The sequence below is a fragment of the Hippichthys cyanospilos genome, chromosome 15, assembly GCF_059441005.1.
Source record: "Hippichthys cyanospilos isolate Australia breed blue-spotted pipefish chromosome 15, RoL_Hcya_1.0, whole genome shotgun sequence".
NCBI classification, from domain to species: Eukaryota; Metazoa; Chordata; class Actinopteri; order Syngnathiformes; family Syngnathidae; genus Hippichthys; species Hippichthys cyanospilos.
In genome coordinates this window covers 11,204,736-11,227,969 of record NC_142383.1, presented here as the reverse complement: position 1 = coordinate 11,227,969, position 23,234 = coordinate 11,204,736, and the positions used below count along the sequence as shown (strand labels likewise).

General features: G+C 38.1%; 1 protein-coding gene and 1 long non-coding RNA gene across 18 annotated transcripts in view; one reads left to right on the top strand and one right to left on the bottom strand.

Annotated features, from left to right (window-relative positions):
• The window catches only part of dnm1a (dynamin 1a), a 37,474-nt gene that overhangs the window by 6,252 nt on the left and 7,988 nt on the right, over positions 1-23,234 (bottom strand). For 9 of the 15 annotated variants that reach the window (XM_088435334.1, XM_088435332.1, XM_088435331.1 and 6 more), the window contains exons 10-17: positions 22,804-22,942; positions 18,750-18,836; positions 17,879-17,949; positions 17,745-17,796; positions 17,562-17,573; positions 15,854-15,883; positions 15,411-15,524; positions 906-1,015 (exon numbers count right to left, since the gene is read on the bottom strand). In XM_088435334.1, coding sequence (XP_088291460.1) covers positions 906-1,015; positions 15,411-15,524; positions 15,854-15,883; positions 17,562-17,573; positions 17,745-17,796; positions 17,879-17,949; positions 18,750-18,836; positions 22,804-22,942 — 615 coding nt within the window. Of the gene's footprint in view, positions 1-905; positions 1,016-15,410; positions 15,525-15,853; positions 15,884-17,561; positions 17,574-17,744; positions 17,797-17,878; positions 17,950-18,749; positions 18,837-21,624; positions 21,764-22,803; positions 22,943-23,234 lie in introns of all 15 variants that reach the window. The other 6 variants (XM_088435326.1, XM_088435339.1, XM_088435337.1 and 3 more) reach the window with 3 other exon arrangements.
• On the top strand, positions 15,226-22,448 carry LOC148411702 (uncharacterized). Of its 3 annotated transcripts, none has more exons than XR_015867987.1 (3): positions 15,226-15,444; positions 18,819-18,883; positions 22,180-22,448. It is a non-coding gene; the product is annotated as an uncharacterized LOC148411702 (long non-coding RNA). The 3 variants fall into 3 exon arrangements; XR_015867988.1 differs by lacking the exon at positions 15,226-15,444 and adding an exon at positions 15,865-16,027; XR_015867986.1 differs by lacking the exon at positions 15,226-15,444 and having other exon boundaries at positions 18,812-18,883.

The following is a 23,234-nucleotide window of genomic DNA, read 5'->3' as shown; positions in this document are numbered from 1 at the left end:
GGGTGCTTAGCTGTGCCTTTCCGGGTTATGCATCCATTGTGAGGTCAGTCCATCACAATTGCTTGTTTCTTACTCACAAATTGCTTTCTGCTTTTCATGTTGGTAACGCCCGACAAAATAACAGTCTTCACAGGCAAAACCTCGATTTGAAACTTAGCGTAGACATTCGATGAATAATTTAAGTTAGAGCAAAGTCACTCGTATCCCACGCAAACACATGAGACATCATTGTGAAGGCCAGGATGTCCTCTTCTGAGGAAACTATGAATTAGTAGGGTAGCTCGAATGAGTCGAAACATATACGCCAAAAACAAATGTCCATTACAGAGGACACAAATGAATAGGCTTGGTCTTGGGAGGATAGGACACTCCTCACACATGCGCCATTGTTTTGCACAGCTTTAAACAACAAAAAATAAAAGTGTTGGTGTCCCTTTTACAATAATTTGTAATGGAAATGTTATACTGTATTGTGTGTATTGTTTTATTGCTTTCTTTGCTCTCAAGTGCTGATATCCCAAAATGTTATTTTTTCAGACTCCATCATTAACTAAAGGCTTACAGATAACATGTCTGTTCTGCAAGCAGAATGCTTAAGAATGTCAAGAATACTTTTTTTATGTAAAAATAGAATACATTCAGTCATTGATGGCAATAGATGTCAAAAATCAAATTCTACTGACAGTGAATATTTAAATATTTTACTAGTCACTATATGTTGCTGGAATATATCGAACAATAAAAACGATTTCTTGTAGTAAATAACTGCCAAATCTTTTGCAGGAGAGGATTTAGCTCATTCACTACCGATGACGGCAACAGCCATCAACGATCCATCTTTTTACTGGACTAGCAGAGAACGAGTTATTCAAATTAAAAGCATGAACGTAGAAATGTAATAGAACCTTTGCTCGGTGTTGAAAAGAGCAAAAATGTGCTTGCTGGACATGAAGCCTTTCTCAACATCACGCAGTCTCAAGTTGTCCACCTGCAGCATGTACTTCTTCTCCTTCTCCTGCAGGGGAAGCCAGACAAAGACACATGGTTGGACTTAATAGGAAAATTGATATTGTGTCATTAATTAGGTCATATTTTTATAAAAACTACATATTAGATTGCATTTAGTGCAAATTGATCATCAAAGCACATTATAGAAATAAGGAGGAGTACCCTAGGGGTGATCTAGAGTTAAAACTCACATTAAATTTAACAGCACGTAAAAAGAAAGAGGAAAAAAAAACACGAGACGGATGGGAAAGTTGTGCACTCAGGTCTGTGGTTTTGATTACAACGGAGGGGGGTAAAAGGAAGGCAAGCAACAAATGAGAAACACATACTGTACACAGAGAGAGAGAGAGAGAGAGAGAGAGAGAGAGAGCAAAAGAGAGAGAGAAAGAGAGAGAGAGAACATGTATTTCTGAATGTGCACACAGCATAGATATGACTAGTATGCGTCCAATTGGGGTACAACAAAGTTTTCATTTCCGTTGTGACCTACACACTTAACCATATGCACAAGGGTGTCTGTGTGCATGTTTTATTTTCAATGGTTAATATCATAAAATGAAAAAAGAGAAAGTCTAAAAATAAGTCTGGGTTGAGCAAGTTTCTATAAACACACACACAGACTCACATGGATAGTCTGTAACTAAGCTTAAAGCCATCTGTCCAGCAAACCACAGCCTGCCCTGCCCAAACTAGAGTGTGTCTTCAAGAAAATGTGAGTGCCCTTCATCAAAGCATTTGAGACCCGTGCAGCCCCTGCAAATGCACGTAAAACACACACATGCATGCACACACGCACGAGTGTACCCACCAGGTGTCTATGTAAAAATGGAAGAAAAAAAAAAAGCAGCCGCCACAAGCCGCAGAATGCTAACTTCAATCAGTTGTAGACTTGAGACTTTTTCGTTTTGTCTTTTTTCCTTGCTGCCTCTCTCTGAGAATGATTCATACATTTTCCTCTCTTGTGGCCATTAAACACAGACGGCAGCGGTGCAACAGGAGGTGAATGGAATTATTTTGCATTCAAGTATGGCAAACTGAAACAAAGAGTGCTTATAGGAAGCTATGTCTGAACTAAATTTTATACACAGGAAAATTGTTGAACCAAATTGCTGAGAAATTTCTAGGTTAAATTTGTGAGACTCGATCATCACTGTTCCCTTGGCCAATGAACGAATGGCACACGGCACCACTCTAGCTCGATGTCGGATGAGTGCCCGTGGCATGTGCGATTACTGTCAACTCGTCTTTTTGGCATGCAGGAAACCTTCACAGCACGTCCCTCCGCAATGTAGCTTATTTATTGGAAGGAAAAAAAAAACGCAAAGCACTGAGGGCGCGAAAAATTAAGCGCGAATTAGCGAGGGAACACTGTATGATGTTTCGACTAGTGAGGCTATATAGAACATACCAAAGAATTTCTGGGGATTGTGACTTTAAAGTTTGTGTGTACAATTACTCATCTGCTTTCTTGGTGACGTAATTTGATGTTTGCAAGTTATGCACTTAGGCCCTGTGATGTCATTTTCAGTCAACGGCAAGTGGCGTTGCAAGACAAAATGTCAGTATACAAGCAAAAGAGATGGGATGCAAACTCCACACTGGAAGACCAGAGCCAAGTTTTGAACCCCCAATCCAAACTTCATATTTTAGATGTAAAAGACATGACATGAGTCTTGAGTGTTTTGCCATATGCGCCTATAAAATACAGATATGATATGCAGGGTTTAACATAAAAATATTCAGAGCATTAAAGCATAATTAGATTTCCTGAAGTATAAATGACTTTTTGAGTACATTCACCAAATGTGTCTGTACAGTACAAAAATGCAGATTTGAGAGCTTGCCAGAAGCAAATTGAGGGGTATCAATAGCATCAGTATTTGTTTGACAAAGGCGCAAATCCTTTTCTTATGACTCATTTGATATGGCGAAATCCCACCTTCAAGCAATTAAGGCCAAGGGGAGATTCCTATTTCAGTGCTTTGAGGTCAGGTTGTCAAAAGCCTGCTTTTTCTATGATCTGGCCATCTGGAGGCACACAAGCCTCAAACTGATGTGGCAAAGGAGGTTTCTAGCCTCAGACCCGTTGCCACATCTTGTATAATCTTTGGAGTTGTGCAGTTGGGGCCATTTGCAGTCGTCAGCTTCCACCTTTTGGTGGGGACACCTGAGCTACAGAGGTGGGAGGGGGATGTGTAGGAGGCGAAAGATGATACTGATGGGACTTTGGACTGGACGTGTCTGGCAAGCATCTCAGCCACTTTGAATCCGTCCTGCATGTCTCTGGATAAGCATATGCTCCATCGACTTCCATGAAGCTTTGCGGGGCATTAAATATGTTAGCTATCTCACCAGAGCATTATTTAATGTCTAATTCCAGCATCTCTTTAAATCTGGGGTTCTAATTGAGATCAAGCGGAGTAAAGGATGGCTATTTATTAGAAACTAGAATAAAAAACATGTTTTCACTTATTTCACCTATTTTTGTGAAGTACATCACAACTCCAGCATTAATCTACAATGTGAATAATATACAAAGTTGTGAATAATATACAATGTAAATCTGCCTCGCACGCATAGGTCGTGGTTTCGATTCTGGCTCCGGCCTTCTTGTGTGGAGTTTGCATATTCTCAAGGTGTCCGTGTAGGTTTCTTGTAGGTAGCTTTCTTGAGGTACTCTAGTTTCCTCCCACATTATCAAAAAAACATTCTTTGAAGGTATTTTGGGTATTCCAAATTGTCTTTAGTGTGCCCTGCAATTGGCTGGCAATGAGTTCAGGGTGTAGCCCACCTGCTGGGGAAAAGACAGCTGGAGTACGCTGCAGGAAACTTGTGACCCTTGTGAGTACACTCCATCCATTTTCTAAAGTTATCCTCACTAGAGTCACTGGCCAGCTGGTGCCTATCCCAGCTGCCTTCGGGCAGTAGGCGAGGGACACCTTGGACTGATGCCAGCCAATCGCAGGGCACACAGAGACGAACGACCATTCACGCTAACAATCACACCTAAGGGCATTTTTGTAGTGTCCAACACTCTCGGAGTGCCTGGCTGCAAATCTGAAAAATTGTGTTCCGCTACCCGTGCCACAACTTTGACCTGCTTTTAGCTGGTCTCAACTCGAGTCTACGTTTGCCATATAAACTGTCAGCTGTAATGAAAAATACTACCTATGTTGGACACCGATGGTACAGTAAAATTTGACAAAAAGACCCACAAGCGAGGAGTCTTTTTTTAGAAGCTTTTGTCAGCGAGGCTTCTTCACAGTTAAAGGCGGCATCGGTGACTTCCAGAGTGACGTTAGTTTGAGTCATTCTCAGGCGGTCCGTCACACACCAAGCAGTAAAAATCGTTGCCTGCGGTGTTTGGATCTGTTGAGCACTTTTCATGCGTTTGTTTGGTTAGTGAGTAATAGCGTGCTCATTATGAAACACCAGAGGAAGTTCACCAGTCTGAACTGTAAAATAAACTATTGAAATGTTGGCAGCATACAATTGAAAACACGATTTACAATGCAGTGTCGTTCGATGGGAGTAAGGCGAAAAGAAGTTTGATTATGGCATCTTGTCGAACGAGGACGTGAGTGTGATACAAGTCCTGGTGACTCGGGCCGGGCATCAAAGGAGCGATGGAGAAGGCGCACAGCATCTGGGAGCAATAACACTGCTTCTAACCCGTCATTAGTACAAAGACTGGGCCCTGGGTGGCAGCCAGCGGCAATTTTCACAAGCCGCCTCTTCACCTCCTCTCCCTCCCGTCACTTCTCCACCATTGCAAAATTGAGCTCTGTCTTTACAAATGGAACACATCTTCACAAGTATTCGCATAGTGAAACAGTGTAAGACAAGTTGACGTTGTTGATGAGTGGATTTGTCACACATTCTAAGAAAGGTCGTGTTTTGAAAAGAAAAAAAAGAATCCAATGTGATCCAATTGAAAAGCCGCAATCACCAAGGAAGCGGCAAAATATGATGCGTAGTCATCATCCAGGATTTTTTTTTTTTAAAGGAAAGCCGCACGTCAAGCTTTTTAATCGGTGAGGCCAAAGTGATATATGACTGAGATCAGCCCTCTTTTGCGGGGAAAGCGTGTTAAAAATAGTGTGTTGTTATCTTAGCAACAAGTGTGGCAGGCTTTCCAGCACATAGTTTATAATTTGAGTGACATTTGATAACGATTGAGATGAAAGGGAGCCCATTAGTCTCGATTAGAATTCTTATCGAACCTGTCCACAATGAAAATAATTCTGTCCTCTGTGGGAAGCAGAAGAAATGAAAATCCCAGATGAAGAAAAAGTATTGGAGTCACATGCAGTGGAAAATCTGCAGGGCCTTTTTGTCTTTCAATTTGAAATGTATTCAGACAGTTCCAGTCAAACGTTTGAGAACATTTTCAAATGTCAATAGTCTCAAAAACATTGAGTGGTCAAGAAATTCAAGGGATTAACTTTTGAAAACGTGAAACTATGAATTCAGAGTTACAAATCATAAAAAAGACAGACGAAATACAAAGCTGTTATCTGGGCAAAAGGTGTCCACTTCCTTCCAGAATCTAAACGTTGAAACATTTTGTTTTGCTGAACTTTATTTTTCATAAATATTAAATCAATATTGATGTTGATGACTTCCACAATCATCTACAATTTAGTATACTTTTAAGTAATGAAAAAAATTGTGAACTATTGGATGTTTCCAAACTTTTTCCTTGTACTGTATTCAATGCAGAGGAAACTATTTTTATTTTGACTGGCACAAAATATATTTATTTATATATTTAGCCTTCATTTGAAATATTCCCCATGTTATGAAAAACTAATTTGAAAGATAACTAAAAGTATGAGTAAAATTCTTTCAATGGGCAGACAAAACAAAACTCTCACCCACGCAGACTAAAGATTACAACTAATCATTTTGACGTTCATTTTCAGTCGGTTATATTTGGTTGTGAAGATTAATATGAATGATAACTAGCTACTTTTTTTCGTACTTATAAACCATGTTTGATTATTATTTAAGATGCATATAAAAACCCACAAATGTGGAGTGTTTTTCATTAGCTGATGGTGACATGAAGCCTAATTATCAATATATACATATTTAAACACCCACGCAACAATGACATATTCATTGACCGTATTCAGGCTGCCATCACGGTGACGACTTCCTGTTTAGCGGCTAATTGCTAATCACTTAAATACTCGTGGTGCATTGCAGAAGGTCAACCGAGCGACCTTGAGGCTCCTTTAGTTTGGAGAAGGGGGGGGTGTACCCTGTTAAAAATGACACACATGGGGGACGGATGGGGCTTTCACTCCATAAAACAAAGCTAGATAGTAGCAACATGAAACGTCAAATGTCAGAATCACAAAAAAGTTGTGTATGATCAGGAAGCTAACGCACATATAAATGAATCTGACAAGCAAGCACCTTCAGAATGATAAGTTTAAGTCCCAAGGTTAGCAGGATGTCAGTCTCACCCTGTGATTAAAACATTATATGCAAACCAAACACAGTCGTGGTTACAGCTACACCACGGGCATATATGGTAACAGATTTAGAGCAGAAAAGGGGAATTCCACTATTTTGGTTTCCAAATGGTAAAATTGTCTTTATTTAGACAGTCAGTATTCCAGATGCCTGTGTCTAATCCCAACCACGTTCTTTCACACACATCTGAACGCAAAGCGAATTATGTTCTTAGAGGATTTTCCACAGTGAAGTGATAGGCAGCCTGAATGTAACTTTTGCACTACAAAAGTCAGAACGAGCGTTTACAGGAAGCAAAGTAAGTATAGTCTTTGTATAATAGACATAATTAAGAGTAGAATAGAATTACGTGGTTTCCTCTCCAAGCTAGTTGGCTCTGTTTGAACTCAAGTCTGCCAGCATTTGTTTTTTGTGAAGTCTTTGTTTAAAAAAAAAAGTGCTCTGGATTGGTTCCATAATTTACTCAAGGAAAAATAATCAATAGTTTGCAGTGTGATTCATCAGTCAGACAAAGCCACAATTTTCCACCAAACCACAATATATGATCAGGCACATTTGCTATACTTTTGACACCCAGTTGTACGGAACGCCACATTAGATTCCCATGTAAAAAGAGTCAGCTTTCACAACCATTACATAAGTAATGCATCATAATGTGCTTCATTGTGAAGGCATGCTCAGCCCGCTTTGAAATGCATATAATTGATTGCTTAACATTCATAGTTTCACAACAGATATTTACGAGACAAAGTAATACAAATAGTCTCCAATATGAGATTTAAATAGTGCTGGTAAAAATAATATCAGTAAATATTTGTTGCGTTTAGATTATTTCTGTTGCTTGACGTCAACTTTATATTGAATTTTCAATGCATCGTCATTGTTTGATCTTCTTTGATCTAACACACACACACACACACACACACACACACACACACACACACACACATATATATATATATATATATATATATATATATATATATATATATATATATACACACATATATATATATATATATATATATATATATATATATATATATATATATATATATATATATATATATATATATATATATATATATATATATATATATATATATATATATATATATATATATATATATATATATATATATATATAATTCAGCCCAATTGAAATACGAACGAGGGATACATACACGCTAAGACACTCTTGTTGGTGTTGAAGCACAAGTTGTATTTTTGTACACTCTCTTAGCTTGAAATCACTTTAACCTCAATTTTTTTAAGCACATTCTGTTCAGGCATTTCTCATTCTTCTCTTTACCCCTCTCTCACTCCACATCCCTCCTTCTCTGGCTGTAATGCTGACTGGCCTCTCCTGGGAGCGTGCCTGCTTTGATTTGGAGCTCAGGTCCGAGCTCAGAAACCAAAGCTAAAGCAAACACAAGTACTTGGCCACCACCTCTGCACATGCACACACACACACACGCGCGCCAAATACACATAGCCTGGCGCACACACCTGGAAACATAGCACTGATTACCCCTATCTTCCTGCAGTTTTGAAATGAAGGTTTGATGGTGTGCATTTGTAAAAGAAGCAAAGAAAATTTGAACTTTCTATTAACTGTGTATATTTTTCAAATAATTATATTTTTTGGACGAATCAAACTATGCTGGCTGATGGGAGTAAAAAAAGAAAGCTCATGATCCAAAGTATACCACATCATGTGTCAAACATGTTAGTGTTTATTGATGATGTGACTGTAGACTGAAGTAAAAAAGAATAAATTTAAGCTGCGAGCAGCAATGAAATGAACCATGCACACTAAACTTGATACGGGATCCAAAGGTATGGCTGATTTATTTGTTGTACAATTCTCTGCAAAACACTATCTGCCTATTTAGTATGTGCAATATGAAAAACAGATGGGTCAAAAATAACCTAATACGGGCTAAAAAAAAAAAAAACCACTTAGGTACATTCGAAAATCCATATGAATAACCCCCAAAACAGATTGTGTACAAAACAACTGATGCTATTGAAATGTGTTAAAACATTATTTTATTCATTTTACATTTTTAAATTTGCCAATTAATCAGTATTTTTCTTCTGAACAAAAAATCTGGTTGGGCTCTAATTTGAACATATTTAAGTACGTGCAAACATACTCTTGAATAAATTTGAATGAGTTTGATAATGAAAACTGTTTATATTAGCAGGTACACACTTTCTTAATTTTGAAATGGAGCTCCGTGTCATAACATTTCTGAAATGACTAAATTAAAAAAAGACGTCAGCACTTCAATCACATTATAATTTTTTGTTCCTTGAAATGTGCTGGTGTAAAAAAGCTCGTCCGGGCCTTACTGTACACGACGATTAACACGTCGCTCAAATGACAAATCAAAGACTTTTGCACAATCCTGTATGTGCACATTCATTTGTTCTGGTTCTAATTGAGCCCCTATATGTTAGCTCCCCCACATTCCCCATGCACATGTGTGTAGCAAGGGTCCGCATAAAGGCTTCTTTATTCAGCCCTGACAGCGAGAGGAAATCAGCTTTAGAAGCAAAAACAGAGGGAGCGTGAGCGCGATGGAGACCACAGGGCCGCACATCTGGAGTTATTACAAGGTCTCCTCCTCCTCCCGCTCGCCAACAAAACGCAGACATTCCTGGCCAGCCCGCCGCTCTCATCCGCACCAGCTCCTCCTCCTTCCATGCAAATCATCATTGATCATGCAAAGAGTAGACTGGCTGGAGCGATGCTTACGAGACCATCGAAAAACTTTACAACACAACGAATGGCCCTAGCTTCCTGTTCACCTTTGAACTTCCACTTTCTCCCTGGAAGCCGGCGAGGGCCGGCAGGAAGGGGGTGATGGATGGAAAAGGGAGGGGTGGGGGGGTGGGGGTTAAGACAAATCCGAGGGAGGGTGCAGAAGGAGTAGAAAGGGACAGAGAATGGGGGGAGAATGAAAGGGGAGCTCCTCCTCTTTCTCTCTCCCTATCTCCTCTCTCTCCCCCGCTCGCCCATTTTCCTCCTTCTGTCTCCTGGAGGGGAAACTTGTTGGTGGTCAGTCCTTTGCCACGTCAAGCCTCCAGCAAGGCGGACGCAGTGGAGTGCTTTTTTTTTTTTTTTTTTTAACTTTTGGGAGGCAAACAATGGGGAAGATTTTTGATTCTACATTTAACCATTTACAAGATGAGGAGCCTCTCCCCCCCACCCCAAAAAAAAATGGGACAAGAAGATGCACAGAGATGCTCGACGACAGGTAATCACATTTACGATAAAAAAGAGGGGACATTTTGGTGGAACCCATCAATCTTAAGTTTTGTTGTTGAAAAGGTTTTGCAAATGTGACATAAATAGACGAGCTTTCAAGGTGTTTCCTCTTTACAGATGCCTGGAATGTGCCTCACAGCAGGATACTGGGGAGGGAATGTGGTGGAATCTGCCAATCAGTGGCAATCACCTCAGTCTCACCTCTCCTCCTCTTTCTCCACCCCCCCTTGTACCCCTAATGGGCACGGGTGAGTAAAAAGCATGTGCTCCACTTTTTTTTCTAGGAAAAAAAATCATCCAAATAAATTAATCAAGCAGCATCCTTCAAGCCCGACCCGCCCGCCCAGTGTTCAGACTACCTGTTCAGGAAGTAGTGGTTGTACAGTAGTCTGCACATTGGTTAGGCTGGCCTGGGGAAGCACAGGACCAGAACCACGACTTCAGAACCACAACTCAGCCCTTCTTGAAATAAGGGAGAATCCAATTGTGTGCTTCTGAATGGCACATAAAATCATTAAAAAAACTGACCCAGAGATGGTGCTGTTGATGGCATTTGCTCACTATGTACTGCTGATGTGATGTCACCAAATCAAAGGACAGAATCAGTTTGTAAAATAAATAAAGGTGCTTCCTATTCATAATTGTATTTGATTTTTTTTTCATGCAGCTTGTGAGTCTAACATCTTCAGCTTTTCCTCATAGGATAATTGTGGCTTTTAATAAAGTACCTTGCTCAGTCTTTCAAACTTTTGTGACTAGTAAAATAGTTTAAAATACCAAAAACGTGTGACTTTTTATTTGCACTTAGTATAAATGTTTATTACCCAACTGTGACTTTTGAAAAATGTTTGAAAATAGTGCTCCCCAAAAGAATGGAATAGAAATTATTTTCATTTTTAAAAAATGCAACACATGAACATGTATGTGTTTGTGTGTGCGCGTGTGTGTGTGTGTGTGTGTGTGTATAGACACACACACGCACACATATGTACAGTATATACATATTTTGTGTGTGTTACAATGTTTCATTTTTAAGACAGTACAAATCAAGTTTTAAAACTTTTTAGTGAGTTTTTTAAATGTTGCAAAACCAAAAATATATCGAAACAAAATACTTTAAATATCTCCGTAACTTTTTTATTTACTTGTAATATACGTAAAGATGATAACAAATCGCTTTTAAAAATGTCTTAGCTTGAAACGCTTTTAAAAATCATACTAAATTACCTAAGATGATACATTTTATATTTTTTTTAAATTATAAGTATAGTTATTCCAATCTTTTTATAATTCATTAGTTGTTGCATATAATTTATTGATTTATGTTTTCACAATTTTGATCACAATTAAATAGTTTGTAAATGCTATCAAAAGGGTTAAATATATTTAAATTTAGGGGCGGAGGAAAGCCAGGAAAGACTTACCCATGCAGTATATGAATAGACAAACCCAAAGCGACCAACACATGCAATTATGTGTCCACCTCAAATGAGCATGTTTTGGGCATAAAGCACACAAAAATGTTGAAGGCCCACTCTATCATTGTCCCTCTGGTTTTATTTTTATATTTACTATTCTTTCAATAGAACCGCCCCCGCCCCTCTCCGAAAAGAGTGGTTGAAATCATGGTAAAGCCGACCACCCTCCCCCCTTGCCTGGTTTGTCACCATGTTTACCCCAAAGGGCGCAAGGGGTACAGTTTGGACCTTTACGCAGCGTTTTTAGCTCTCTGTCAAAGACACAAAAGCAATGCAAACACGGCGTCCCGCCTCAGAGCGACATCAAAAACCGCAAACCAGCAGGCCTGTTTCCATTTAAAGCTCTGGCGCACGCGCACACGCACACAAAGGCACACTTAAGGCATGTGAGTGTGATGTAAGCCCACCCTTTCTCCCTTAAGATGTTTACTGCTGGGATCACTTGGGAAGTCTGGCTTCTTGGCGGCTTTACAGCAGCATCAGGGAAACCCGGTCACACACAGATGCACAAACACATACACACACACAGGCAGGGTCCCAAAGAAGCTCATTCACATGTCCCCCACAAAAAAAAAAAAATGTGGGATGCCAAGGGGCACACAAATAATAGTAAAAAGTAAAAAGAACTACATGACATATGAAAAAAATGCAGAGGAAGGACAGTTTTTATGCATTGTTTTTTTTTTACTAATAAATAACAAAATCAAAAATCTAAACACGTTATCAACTATCTGCAAATAAAAGCTTCTTGGAAGTGACTAAATTACTGTAGCATCTTTTAACTGCTCCGTATTTGTAGTTTGGAATAGCAATTTACATAATCCAGGAAAATCATCAACCCCCAGATTGAATAGTAACAATGATAAATATTTACACATACGGTAAGGGAATAAAGGTAAAGGTATGGAAATATGTTTTTTAACCACGTTAACAATGTTTACATGATTAAATCAATGTGATCTCCATTAAAAAAAAGTGCTTTTCTTTTCTAAAATAGGACATTACGAAGTGAACTTTTGAATGGTAGTACTGCACATTACAATATTTGCCTATTTGATACAGAATTTGAGGAAATGCAGTAAGCGTGATATAACTTGAAACTTGTCTACCTTTTTTTTGCTGCTTCCAACACTTCTTTGCTAAAACTGCTATGCACGCTAAGGAAAAAAAAAATACCCTCCCATATCCATGCGTAATAGTGTGAACAAATGTATTATTGCGAACAAATGAACACCACTCGTGCTAGAAGTCTATAAAGTTGCAGTCACAAGGCTCTTTTACGCTTATTACTCTTTTGTTTCCAGCTATTTTTTTCTTTCTTCTTCTCCTCACATTTCTCACTACACCAAGACATCTGATTCAAACAATCGGCATGTCCTGTGGTAATATGGACCAGGAGGCTTTGAATCTCTCACACACACACACACACACACACACACACACACACACACACACGCACACGCACACACACACATACGCACACTCACATTGAATAATAACAATATCCAAGCCAACAAGCAGTGCCAGGATGTTTCGGTTAGTGTATGCTGCCATGCCAGACTACAGCGAGGGTTTTCCCCATGTCAAGAGGCCAACCAATAAAAAGTCTTCTTTTTTTTTCTTCAAGGAACTTTTAAGTGTTTATTTTGTATGTGCGTGTGTTGCACGAAAAAAAATGCATAAAAATGCATTGCAACACTCCATCTCACAAGTGATGCATTTACGTGTTGTACTTTACGTGAATCTCTAGCTAGAGGTTGTAAATGCTGAGCTCCAAACAAGAGCCTGAGTGATTGTATGAGCCCAGGTTTGGCAACCGGTGGGTCGTGGGCTATTTATGAGCCACGAGAGCCTTTGCCTGAGCTGCATTAATAATTTTTCCACATATGATAAAGAATATATGCCTGTGATTATTGTTATAGTGTCAACATGTGTTGCTACCATTTGTGTTCATTTGTGTTCAAATTAACTGTCGTATTAAAGGTATAAACTAGTGTCATGTGATTAAATTTTTTTTAAATTTAATTCATGACATAAATTGCATTTTTCAAAAACTTTCTCAATGAAGCATGTAAGAGTACTTGGGTATAATTTTGGAATTAATGTAAAATCCTCAATAGAAAATATTTTGTTTTAATAGCTTTTTGTTTAAATCCTTTAATATGATTGTTTTTGTGTAAAATACAACTGTAGAACAAAACTACAAAATCTGACTCATGGTGAGAGGCATTTTTTTTCATTTCTTCTTTTTCCCAATGATGTGTCAAAAACATTTTAAAGTCAAATAGCATAAATGACCATCTTTGTCCGTCTTAATGACATTGACTTTCCTCTAAGTTCGTATGCATATTTAGCAAAGTTCAGCTGCCATAGGAAATGAAACTGAACTAAATAATCTCCAATGATGACACTTTAACTTTAACAGCCCAAGTACATACACATCTAGCCATGGTGTTTTGTGTTGTTTATTAGCATTAAACTAGCGAACATTATGGTGCAGTTTTGTAGTTGCTTTGAATATGCAAATTAAAATTGTGTACATTTTACTGTATGTGCTTCAAAACGTTCACCTCTAAATGCCTGTGTAAAAAGCCAAAATGAGCCTACAATGGCTACTTGGATGAAATCGGACAATTTGGTGGATCCTATCCTCTGGCTTTTTGAGACATTAATTTGCTTGTGGTAGACACGCCTATCAAACCTTTTTAAAAGTATTTGCTCTTGACATCTTTAACATCCTTGACATCCTTGACATACCTTTTCCTACATTTACTAAGGTAATTGTTACAAAAGCTAAAATGAGCCATGATAGGAAAATGATCATTTGATCCTGATTTTCAGTGTCCTTCAGCCTTGGCACTGAGATATGACACCAGCACCACATGTTGACTTAAGGCCTCACAGAACCCTCCACGTTTAAATGAATACACACAACAGGGAAGGAGCAAACGTGCAATGTATTTGACGCAAAAGAAAAAAGGGAAAAAGTATCGTCTCCCTCTCTTTTTACTTTTCACATGGTCCTAGTAATGTGTATGGTACCCGGCTAACAAAAGAAAGAAACTCCCACCCTCCTGTCCTGCCCAACTAGCCCGTTTGTGCCGTGCACTCTTCTTTGAAATAAAGTATGTTTATTAGAAGCAGACTATGTGTGTGTGTATGTGTGTGTAAATTGGGAGCAGGGCAAGGCAAAAAGAGCTGGGGTTGGGGGGGAGGGGGGGTGACTCTGGTATGCACATGTGGGTGCCAGCTTTTTGGTGTCTAACATGTTGGGGGGTCTTGACTGTTTGGAAACGTTTTCTCGCTCTCTCTCTCTCTCTCTCTCTCTCTCTCTCTCTCTCTCCCTCTCTCCAACCCAACCCTACACACACACACACGCACGCACGCACATAAACACCTATATGAGCTGAGCGACTGGGGCTACATCCTGGAGACAGTGAGACTGCGTGGCTCCTATGAGTTCCACAAAGCATCATGGGATCTTACTTTGACTAGTCTGTGCAGTAACAAAATGTGTTGGCTCAAACCTTCTTAAAAAACTGCTGAACTTGACAAAAAAAAAAAGCCACTGAGAAGAGCTGGAATGAACTTTTGGAGCAAAATGCAGGAAAAAAAAAAGTATGGCTTCTGGAAGAAATTAATGTAACAGAAATGATCCTTCTGGCTCGGGTTTGGGTGAAAACTACCGCACATTTATTCAATTTCCCTCACAGAAAGTACAAAGTACCTACCTATAATCTAATCTATCGTCAGATGATGACATTATGAACGTGCAAATTTTATATATTACAAAGACATCATAGCATTTTGCAATAATAACAAAAGGTTTAAAGCACTTCTCAAAAATATCATGGAAAATTATTAAAGTGACTGAGCTTTAATGAATTCTAACTGAATAGATTTTCAGTACACTATGTGTCCTACAGAGGGTAACACAGAGTAGTGCTGTTGGTACATCTTGCATGGTTTTGAATAAAATAAAACATTTTTTAAGATTACATACTGTACTACATCATAAACAATAAGACATTCATAAATTATTACCTGTATATATTTTTTTAAGTTTTGAGTGTTTGAATGCATTAGTTTATGTTTGGTGTTTATTGCAAATATTCTTTGTAATTCATTCCTTGTAAAGTGTATGATTGAGTGAAACATGTCACCTCGTCATCCTTGTACCAGGACAGCGACTCTGCGGTAAGGACAAACCAGTACTCCTTGGCTCCACCCTTCATGATGCCAATGTTGTTAATGGTCAGCCATCCCTTTCGGATCACCTAGACAGGCGGATAGGACATGAAACAGGATTATTGGTGACACACAACAGGTGATGTCACATTAACACTCACCAGCTGCAATGTCCGGTACAACAGAAAAAACTAGATCAAAAATTCTGCCTTTATCAAGATAATAATTCCTCTGTCTGTATATCACAAAACTGAGAACTATTATCTTTGTAAATGAAGCACTTTTGATCTCTTGTGTACCTAATGAATTGAGCCACAAGGGTATCAATACACACCTACCACTACTACATCTGTGGCACAACAATATGACCTGCCTCTACTGAAAAGACACACAGTAGGTGATGTGCGACTTCATTTACCTTGAACCGATCGTTAACTCCTCTCTCCGGCTAGATGAGAATGTGGAGAGAATGTTACAACTCAAAGCCAATAAGGGCTCCATGATGAAAGAGGCCAAATACAGAAAAAAAAAAAAAAGCCTGCATGTCATAGCGCGCTGCTGGGGCAGCAAGCATTAGCAGTGAGGAGTTGGGGTATGTGTTCAAATGCTCTTTTTAGACCATGCAGTAAGATGCAAGAGTAGGTTTCATTCTATTATGCGTAAAAAATTATGAACAAAAAACCCAGAGAATTTAATCAGCTAAATGATCCAAGTAAATGTATGCAGTGAATCTCTATATTGTATGTGCGTATATTGTGTACCCTTCAGCATTCACAAAGTCACTTTGTGTGTACGTGTGTGTCTGTATATTTCAAATAATTTCTGTTTTGTTGGTAGTCTTTGAATGCACCTCATGTGGTCAAAAGTGAAAGAAAAAAAAAGAACAAAGTTAATGTGCATTTTGTGACATTTTATAGCAGCTTACCATTTTTAACCTTATTGTAACAATTATTAATAACATATACAAAAGATCTTCAGAAGAGATTACAACATTGATATTTCTGGGGTTTTTACATTTTAACAACAGTGGTAAAATTATTTATACAAATGTTAAATCTGAAAACACGGCCTGTAGAATTTATAATGGTTGCAAATGTAGAGGAAATAAACATTTTCTCTTTCCACTATTTCCTGTGGGAAAATCTATTTTGAAATCGATACAAATTGAAAGTCCTGAAGTGATCTTTAACAGCCTTAAAGTTCTACTGTGGCTTTGAAAAATGCACATTTCTGACCGCTAAACACTTCAAAATGTTTACTTACAAAAGGCTAATTTTAATGAGGTCAAATGACAAATGATTTCCCATGTAGTAAACACTCATAATGTGTGTGGGTGGAGGGGAGGGGGTCTATTAGAAAGTCAAGCTGAGATGGAGAACAGAAGCAGTCGAGGGTCTTTAAGGGCCAACTACATCCACGTGTAAACAGGAAGCACAGATCACACTTTGTTTACTGCACCTCTAACCTTTGCCCCTCCCACACTATAACCTGGGTGGTTGCTATGACAACTGTCAAACACTGACAGGACATGAGAGCCACTGGTCAGTATGCGGGCAAGGGAGAGTAGTGTGGTAGTCCTTAAAAAAAAAAGGGAGGCAGGGAGGGCCTTTTTGAATCAAGGCACATCCATCCATCTATTTTTTTAGAGCCGCTTATCCTCAGGCTTGCTCGTGCCTACACCAGCTAACTTCGTGCAGTAGGGTGATTTGAATTCGGGTCCCTGAATTGTGAGGCGGCCGTTCATTTGATAAAAGTACTGCAAGCCGTTCCTGTCAAAGATATGCATTGTAACTGCCCAATCAGGGAAACCCCTTCCTGAATCAGTCATGTGGTACATGTTTAAGGAAGGTTGGAACGTCATTTCTTACATCACCGAACCACGCAGTGAACCGAGCATATTGCTCATCCTGTGACATGTGCGAGTGTGTAAAATAATACACATATACTGTACAAATAATAAGGGAAGGGGAAGCAGCCGAGCATTTTCCACCGCAATCAACAGCCCAACTACTGGTATCGGAAGCATATTTCGTACACGCAATCCTGACTGCATCACATGTACAAAGACATACAGTAGATTGATTTTTATAGAAATTCATTCAGGCGTGCACAGAGTCACTACTCACCATGATCTCATCCTGAAGCAGCAGACAAGCCACAGATAGAAGAGAAAGCAACACACAAGGAGAAATGACATAAAAGAAAAAATAACATAATTGGAGTTCTTGAAACAGCAGAAGAAAAGAAAACAAAGATTGTACAAAGGTGACATGATTGAAAAATGTTTCAAGAGATTTTGACATTATCACCTGATTTCCAGCTACCTTCTTCTTGTTCATCTGGTTGATCCTCTGCTGAGCACTGCATTTAATAGAAAAACATTAGCATGTGGGCACAACTACAAAGAGAGGGTCTTTTGCTCGAAAGGGATACAATGACTCACTTAGCAAACCCGATAAAGTCTTCATGGTTGGTGTTCATATAGGACAACTCGATATCTATCAGCAGGAGCACCTGACAAAAACATTTAACATTGTTCAGCTTAGCAGTGCTAAGTTAAATACTTTTGGCTGGATTTTTGCAACCCTCAAATGATTGTCTGTTTCTGTGCAAAAATGTATTGGATGTTATGCATTTATTTTTGCTGTACAATTTAATGTAAAAAAAAAACAATCACATTAGGGAGCAAAAATAAATGTTATTTTCAGTAATATCGATGTGTAGTAAAGTTGCAAAGTTTGATTTGTGCAAAGCAGTGCTTAAGATGTATACATTAAAAATGCATAAAATATATACAGTAATATTCATGAAAAAATTTAGATTATTAGTCATTTACAATGAGGAATAAAGTCAAAACAACGAAGGAAAAAAAACAACTGAAAATGACAATTATTTCTCAATTAATTATCAATTAATTTGTGGCAAAATGGCCCAAAAAAGTTATTGGATTGGCTGATTTTGTCTTACACTACATCAAATATTATTATTATTTTTATTATTATTATTGATCATAATAACATATAATTTAAGTTTTAATAATCCATTAGGGGTTTTGAAATAACAGATTAACTGTGATCAATTAAATGGAGTTTTTGTATGCTGATTAGATCCATTTTTATGCATTAGGTTTTTGTTCTGTAAATTTAACACCACCCACACCTTTGAAAGTTAGTGATATTCATGTATTGAATTGTAGATCAATTCTTAAGTAATCAACTGTAGTACTGTAAATATTTGTTTAATTAATATGTGGTCTATTTTAACGATGAATAAATGTTAAGCATGTGATTAGTAGCACCTTCCTTTTATGTTACCTGGCTTTTGGTGCGACTCTCTCTGTCTCTGATGTGCTGTGTGACGATTCTCTCCATCTCTTCTCTCAGCATCGGGTACTGGGCCAACTACAAACACACAGAACGATGGGACGGACAAATGTGCCAGTGCACAGGTACACACGCACACACACACACCAGCAACTACTTCTCTCACTGAACACACAGTTCCACCACTACAATTCCACATCAAGTACGATCAAAACAGTGCACGAAGTGTTCTGGGTTGAGAGGAGATTTATCGCAGACTCAGCGCTAGTCGTGTCCATGTTTTTGGAGATTTTATGTACTATAGAATAAAATAAATGTAGAAAATAAAGACCAACAAAGGAATAGTGCAAAGTCTGTGATATTGCCACACAAATGCAGGATCAACAACGTTCCTGGCAGAGAAGCGTCTCTTTCCCAGCACACTGAGGGGCTTTTTCCATGAGCTCATTGCAAAGCCACAACGACACACAGACACACACACATAGTGACACACACGCATACACACTGTCAGGCCTCCACTGGCACAAGACTTTCAAGGAAAAGGAAAAAATGACAATCTTTTGTTTTTAATTGCATGTCGCAATGCATCTTGAAGTGGAGTCAAATGGGAATTATTAGCCCTCTTTTTTTACAGTACCTCCCAAGTCATGTCTTCTTTTAGTGCTCAAAAACCAATATACATTTTTAGTTGGATTTTATGAAAATCATAAAAGCGCCTCAACCTGACATTTTTCTGTATTTTTAAAAAACAAGCGCCACTTATCTTAAAATTTAAAAAAAATATCAAAATTACAATTTTAAACTTGCGACCAATAAATGATGGCCTTTACAGATCAAAATTTTACCTTTTCTCCCCTTAATTTCTCATTGATGATGTTTGTGATGAATTTTAAGCACACTCAAGAAATGGGTACAATTTGGTGCTGATTCAAATTAGAACTGTTTTATTAAGCCTTGGTAGAGGTACCGATATTGTAACATCTGATTAGACCAACAAAAGAGATACATTTGTCTTTAAATAATGTAAATTCTAACATGTCTGCTATTAATAGCTTTATTTTAACCCGTTTTATGCAACACATCAAATCAAGACCTGAGCTCACGAAGCACCATTTTCTTGACTCTTTTTGTAGAAAGTTAAGCAAAACGAGTTTTATGTTTGTCAATGTTTGCACTTAGCAGGTCGGTAAGACGGTATTGCATCATGAAGAAGGGCATATTGTTTTGTATCACTTCAAGTGCAGCCAAATTTCGTGTTACCATCACAAGCAAGGCATGCAGAGATGCAAAAATGCTCAGTGCAAAAAGGAGCAAAGAGGAGGGGACGAAGGAAGGAAGAGGGGAATGAGGAGGACTGCAAACTGACCCCTTTGTGGATTTTCCCAAGCACTGTATATCACAATACAGTCTATCTTTAAACACAGTAAATCTCTGCAAGTGGAAATCAAGATAACAACGTGACAGAGAGGAGAAATCCAAAGGAGGTCACGCTCTCGTTTGGGCAAGAAGATGGCAGGATGGAAGACAAATAAAAGAAGGTAAAAAACAAACAAAATATTCAACATGGTGGAATGATGTCAGTTAGTGGAACTACAAGACCAGTCACGCCACACATTAAGTTAAACAATTATATGGACAAACACGGAGACAATGTGTGTCAAATAAAGAGATTTGGCATGGTAAGGTCAGATATGAAATTAAATTACCTAACATGCAGATTAAGTCAAAATGAAGGTACTAAACTATCAAAAAAAGGCCAACAATTGCGTAAAAAAGACGAATATAAAGGAAAAAAAAAACAAATATGTATTAAATAGTCACACGGGTAAAGTATTGAGTAAGGAGAGACCGATTACGGCTGGCAGATGAGCATAAATTTAATTAATAATACAATAACGGCAAAGGATTAGCATGGTTCTGGTATGTAATTCGGCTTTTCAATTCCACAGTGCAATCCGATCTTGATATTTCTTAACATCACACAATATTGCCACAAAACAGAGGGTTGTAGGGCATATTTATAACTACAAATAGATTGCTAATTTTATGCTTAAGCATGCTAATGCTCTGCTTTTATGCTTTTAACTGGTTTTAACTGCCTTTCCACAGACATCAAAATAACTAAAGAAAGAAAGCGCAATTTTTCCACTACTGGGCATATTATTACATTTACAAACAATAAATAATGACATAAAAGAAAGAAATAAAACTGAAATTGAAAAAATATTAACAATAATAAATAAAATGTGAGGACTTAAAAAAATAGTAATAATAATAAGAGGAAAATTAACAGCAACTACATTTTACCTTTACAAAACTAACTCAAACCAACTATAATGATATGATAAAAATTAACTTTGTTTTAATATTTGGTCAAACAGATTTGTGGGAATATATTTTATGTAAAAAAAAAAAATTAATACTAAATATAAAAACATTACTATAATAAAGCAATTTCAAAATAATTTAAAAAAAAATATCTAAAAACATACTTCAAACAAAATCAGCATTATAAAGAATAATTTTAAACTTACAACAAACATAGAATGAAATGACAAAACTAAATGCCTTGATATGCTGTTTCAAAGCTGGCAACTGCACAGATTTGTCTATTATTTATGTACAGTATTTATATATTGATATTCAGTGTTCTTTTTTGTTTAAAATTTTGCTTTCATTTTTCCATCATTCGGGGTAACAGACCATCGTATCGTCATGTTTTAGAAATGGCATATTGAAAACAGCTGAATTAAAAATTAAAATTGAGGCCTTTTCAACAATTCGAGCGAATAAGCCCAGCCATCGGTCTGCCCCATCTGCAAACTTTACAAAGAGCTAACAAAACCGTTTAGTTTTTTTTTTTTACCTTTTGACTACACTTTTGTATGGTGAAGATGAGCTCGCTTACAACCATGTCTATACACTTCAGTGTGGGTTGCTTCAGTTTTTGGATCTGCTTTTTCACTATTGCCTCAAAAGCCAGGTCAGGGGTGAACAAACCCGTCCTGTAGGAATAGGCAGGCGGCACGGGAGACAACATTGAAATAAAAGAAATAAAAGGAAGGTGAGGCAAAAGGAGGAGGGAAGAGAGTAGAAAAAGGATGGATTGGAGAGAACATATTCCAAATGGAAAAAGAGAAGGAGCGGGAGGATAAAACAGCACAGAAGGAAGAAAATGAAAGTGAGACATATTTTTTTTCTCCTTGGGATGAGACATAAGAAAGAGTGAGACCGCAGCCGTGCAAGCCAAGTCTCGTGACTACCCCCTTTTTCCAAAAGCTGTATCCCAAGAATAACATGGAACATCCCAGTAGAGGCCTTCAGGTTTCTTTTGGATGGCTGCTGTCACGGTGGAGTTGGAATTTGGCCACACACATTTATTTATTTATTTTACAACCATCACATCTCTTTTATGCTGCAGGTGCATAGCTGTGGCCTCACGCACAGAGACACGCACAAGCCTGGATGCTGAGTTCAGCCAATATGGATGCCAGTGAAAACCATGAAGTAGAAGTAGTGGACAATGTCATAATTCCACACTAGGAAAATGTTTGTAATGTTTTAAAAGTGTTGGATAAGGTCAATTAAAAAATACATGTCCATATTCTAAAACAGGAATTGTAAAAAGAAGTTATCTGATGTTTAGTAAAAATAATAAAGGTAATGGATTTCTTCTGGTGTCTGTCATCATGGGAGAGCTCTATTTTTCTGCCATTTTCACTGAAACATTTTCTTATGTCAAAATTTTAAGTTTTACTGACCCCCTACCACCTCAAAAAAAAAAAAACTATAAATGGACTTGTTCTTTCCTGGCAGCCATACATTCACAACAAACCAGCATCCACACTTTTTTGAAATCCCCATTAGCTCAACTCTCTATAGTGCAAGCCCCTCACTGTATAAAAACAACCCAGGGAGTCTGGAGTGAGCGGCAAATTGACGGGAGAAGAGGGAGAGTGAGTGACAGCGGCGGATCTTTGCGGACAAGGGATTTAAGAAGACACAAAATAAATGTTGCTAGCCACCATTTACTGCATTTGTTTACCTTTTTAGTACACTGCCTAACTGTATTGACTAGCTCAGACATGACCATATCCACACATTTGGTGCAAGGTTCTTTAATCTTCCCAATCTGCCTTTTCACAATGGTCTCAAAGGCCATATCCGGGGTGAAGAGACCAGTTCTGCTCATCAGAACCGGCCACGCATACAAGAAAGAGAAAGTTGGACGAGAGAAAAAAAGCGTTAATTGTGAAGAATGTTTTTCCCCCACACGTCAAGAAAACGTCACTGCACTTTTCTCACGTACTAAAGACGAAATGTGATTATGGTTAATGATGTTAAAAGACAATAAACTTCATGCGCATGGAAGACAAACAGAACAAGTGTACACGTTCACGAATAAAACACACCCAGGCAGTCTTGCTAAGAGCAAGTCACTCTCCTGACACCAATTAGATTTTTACTTTACAAAGC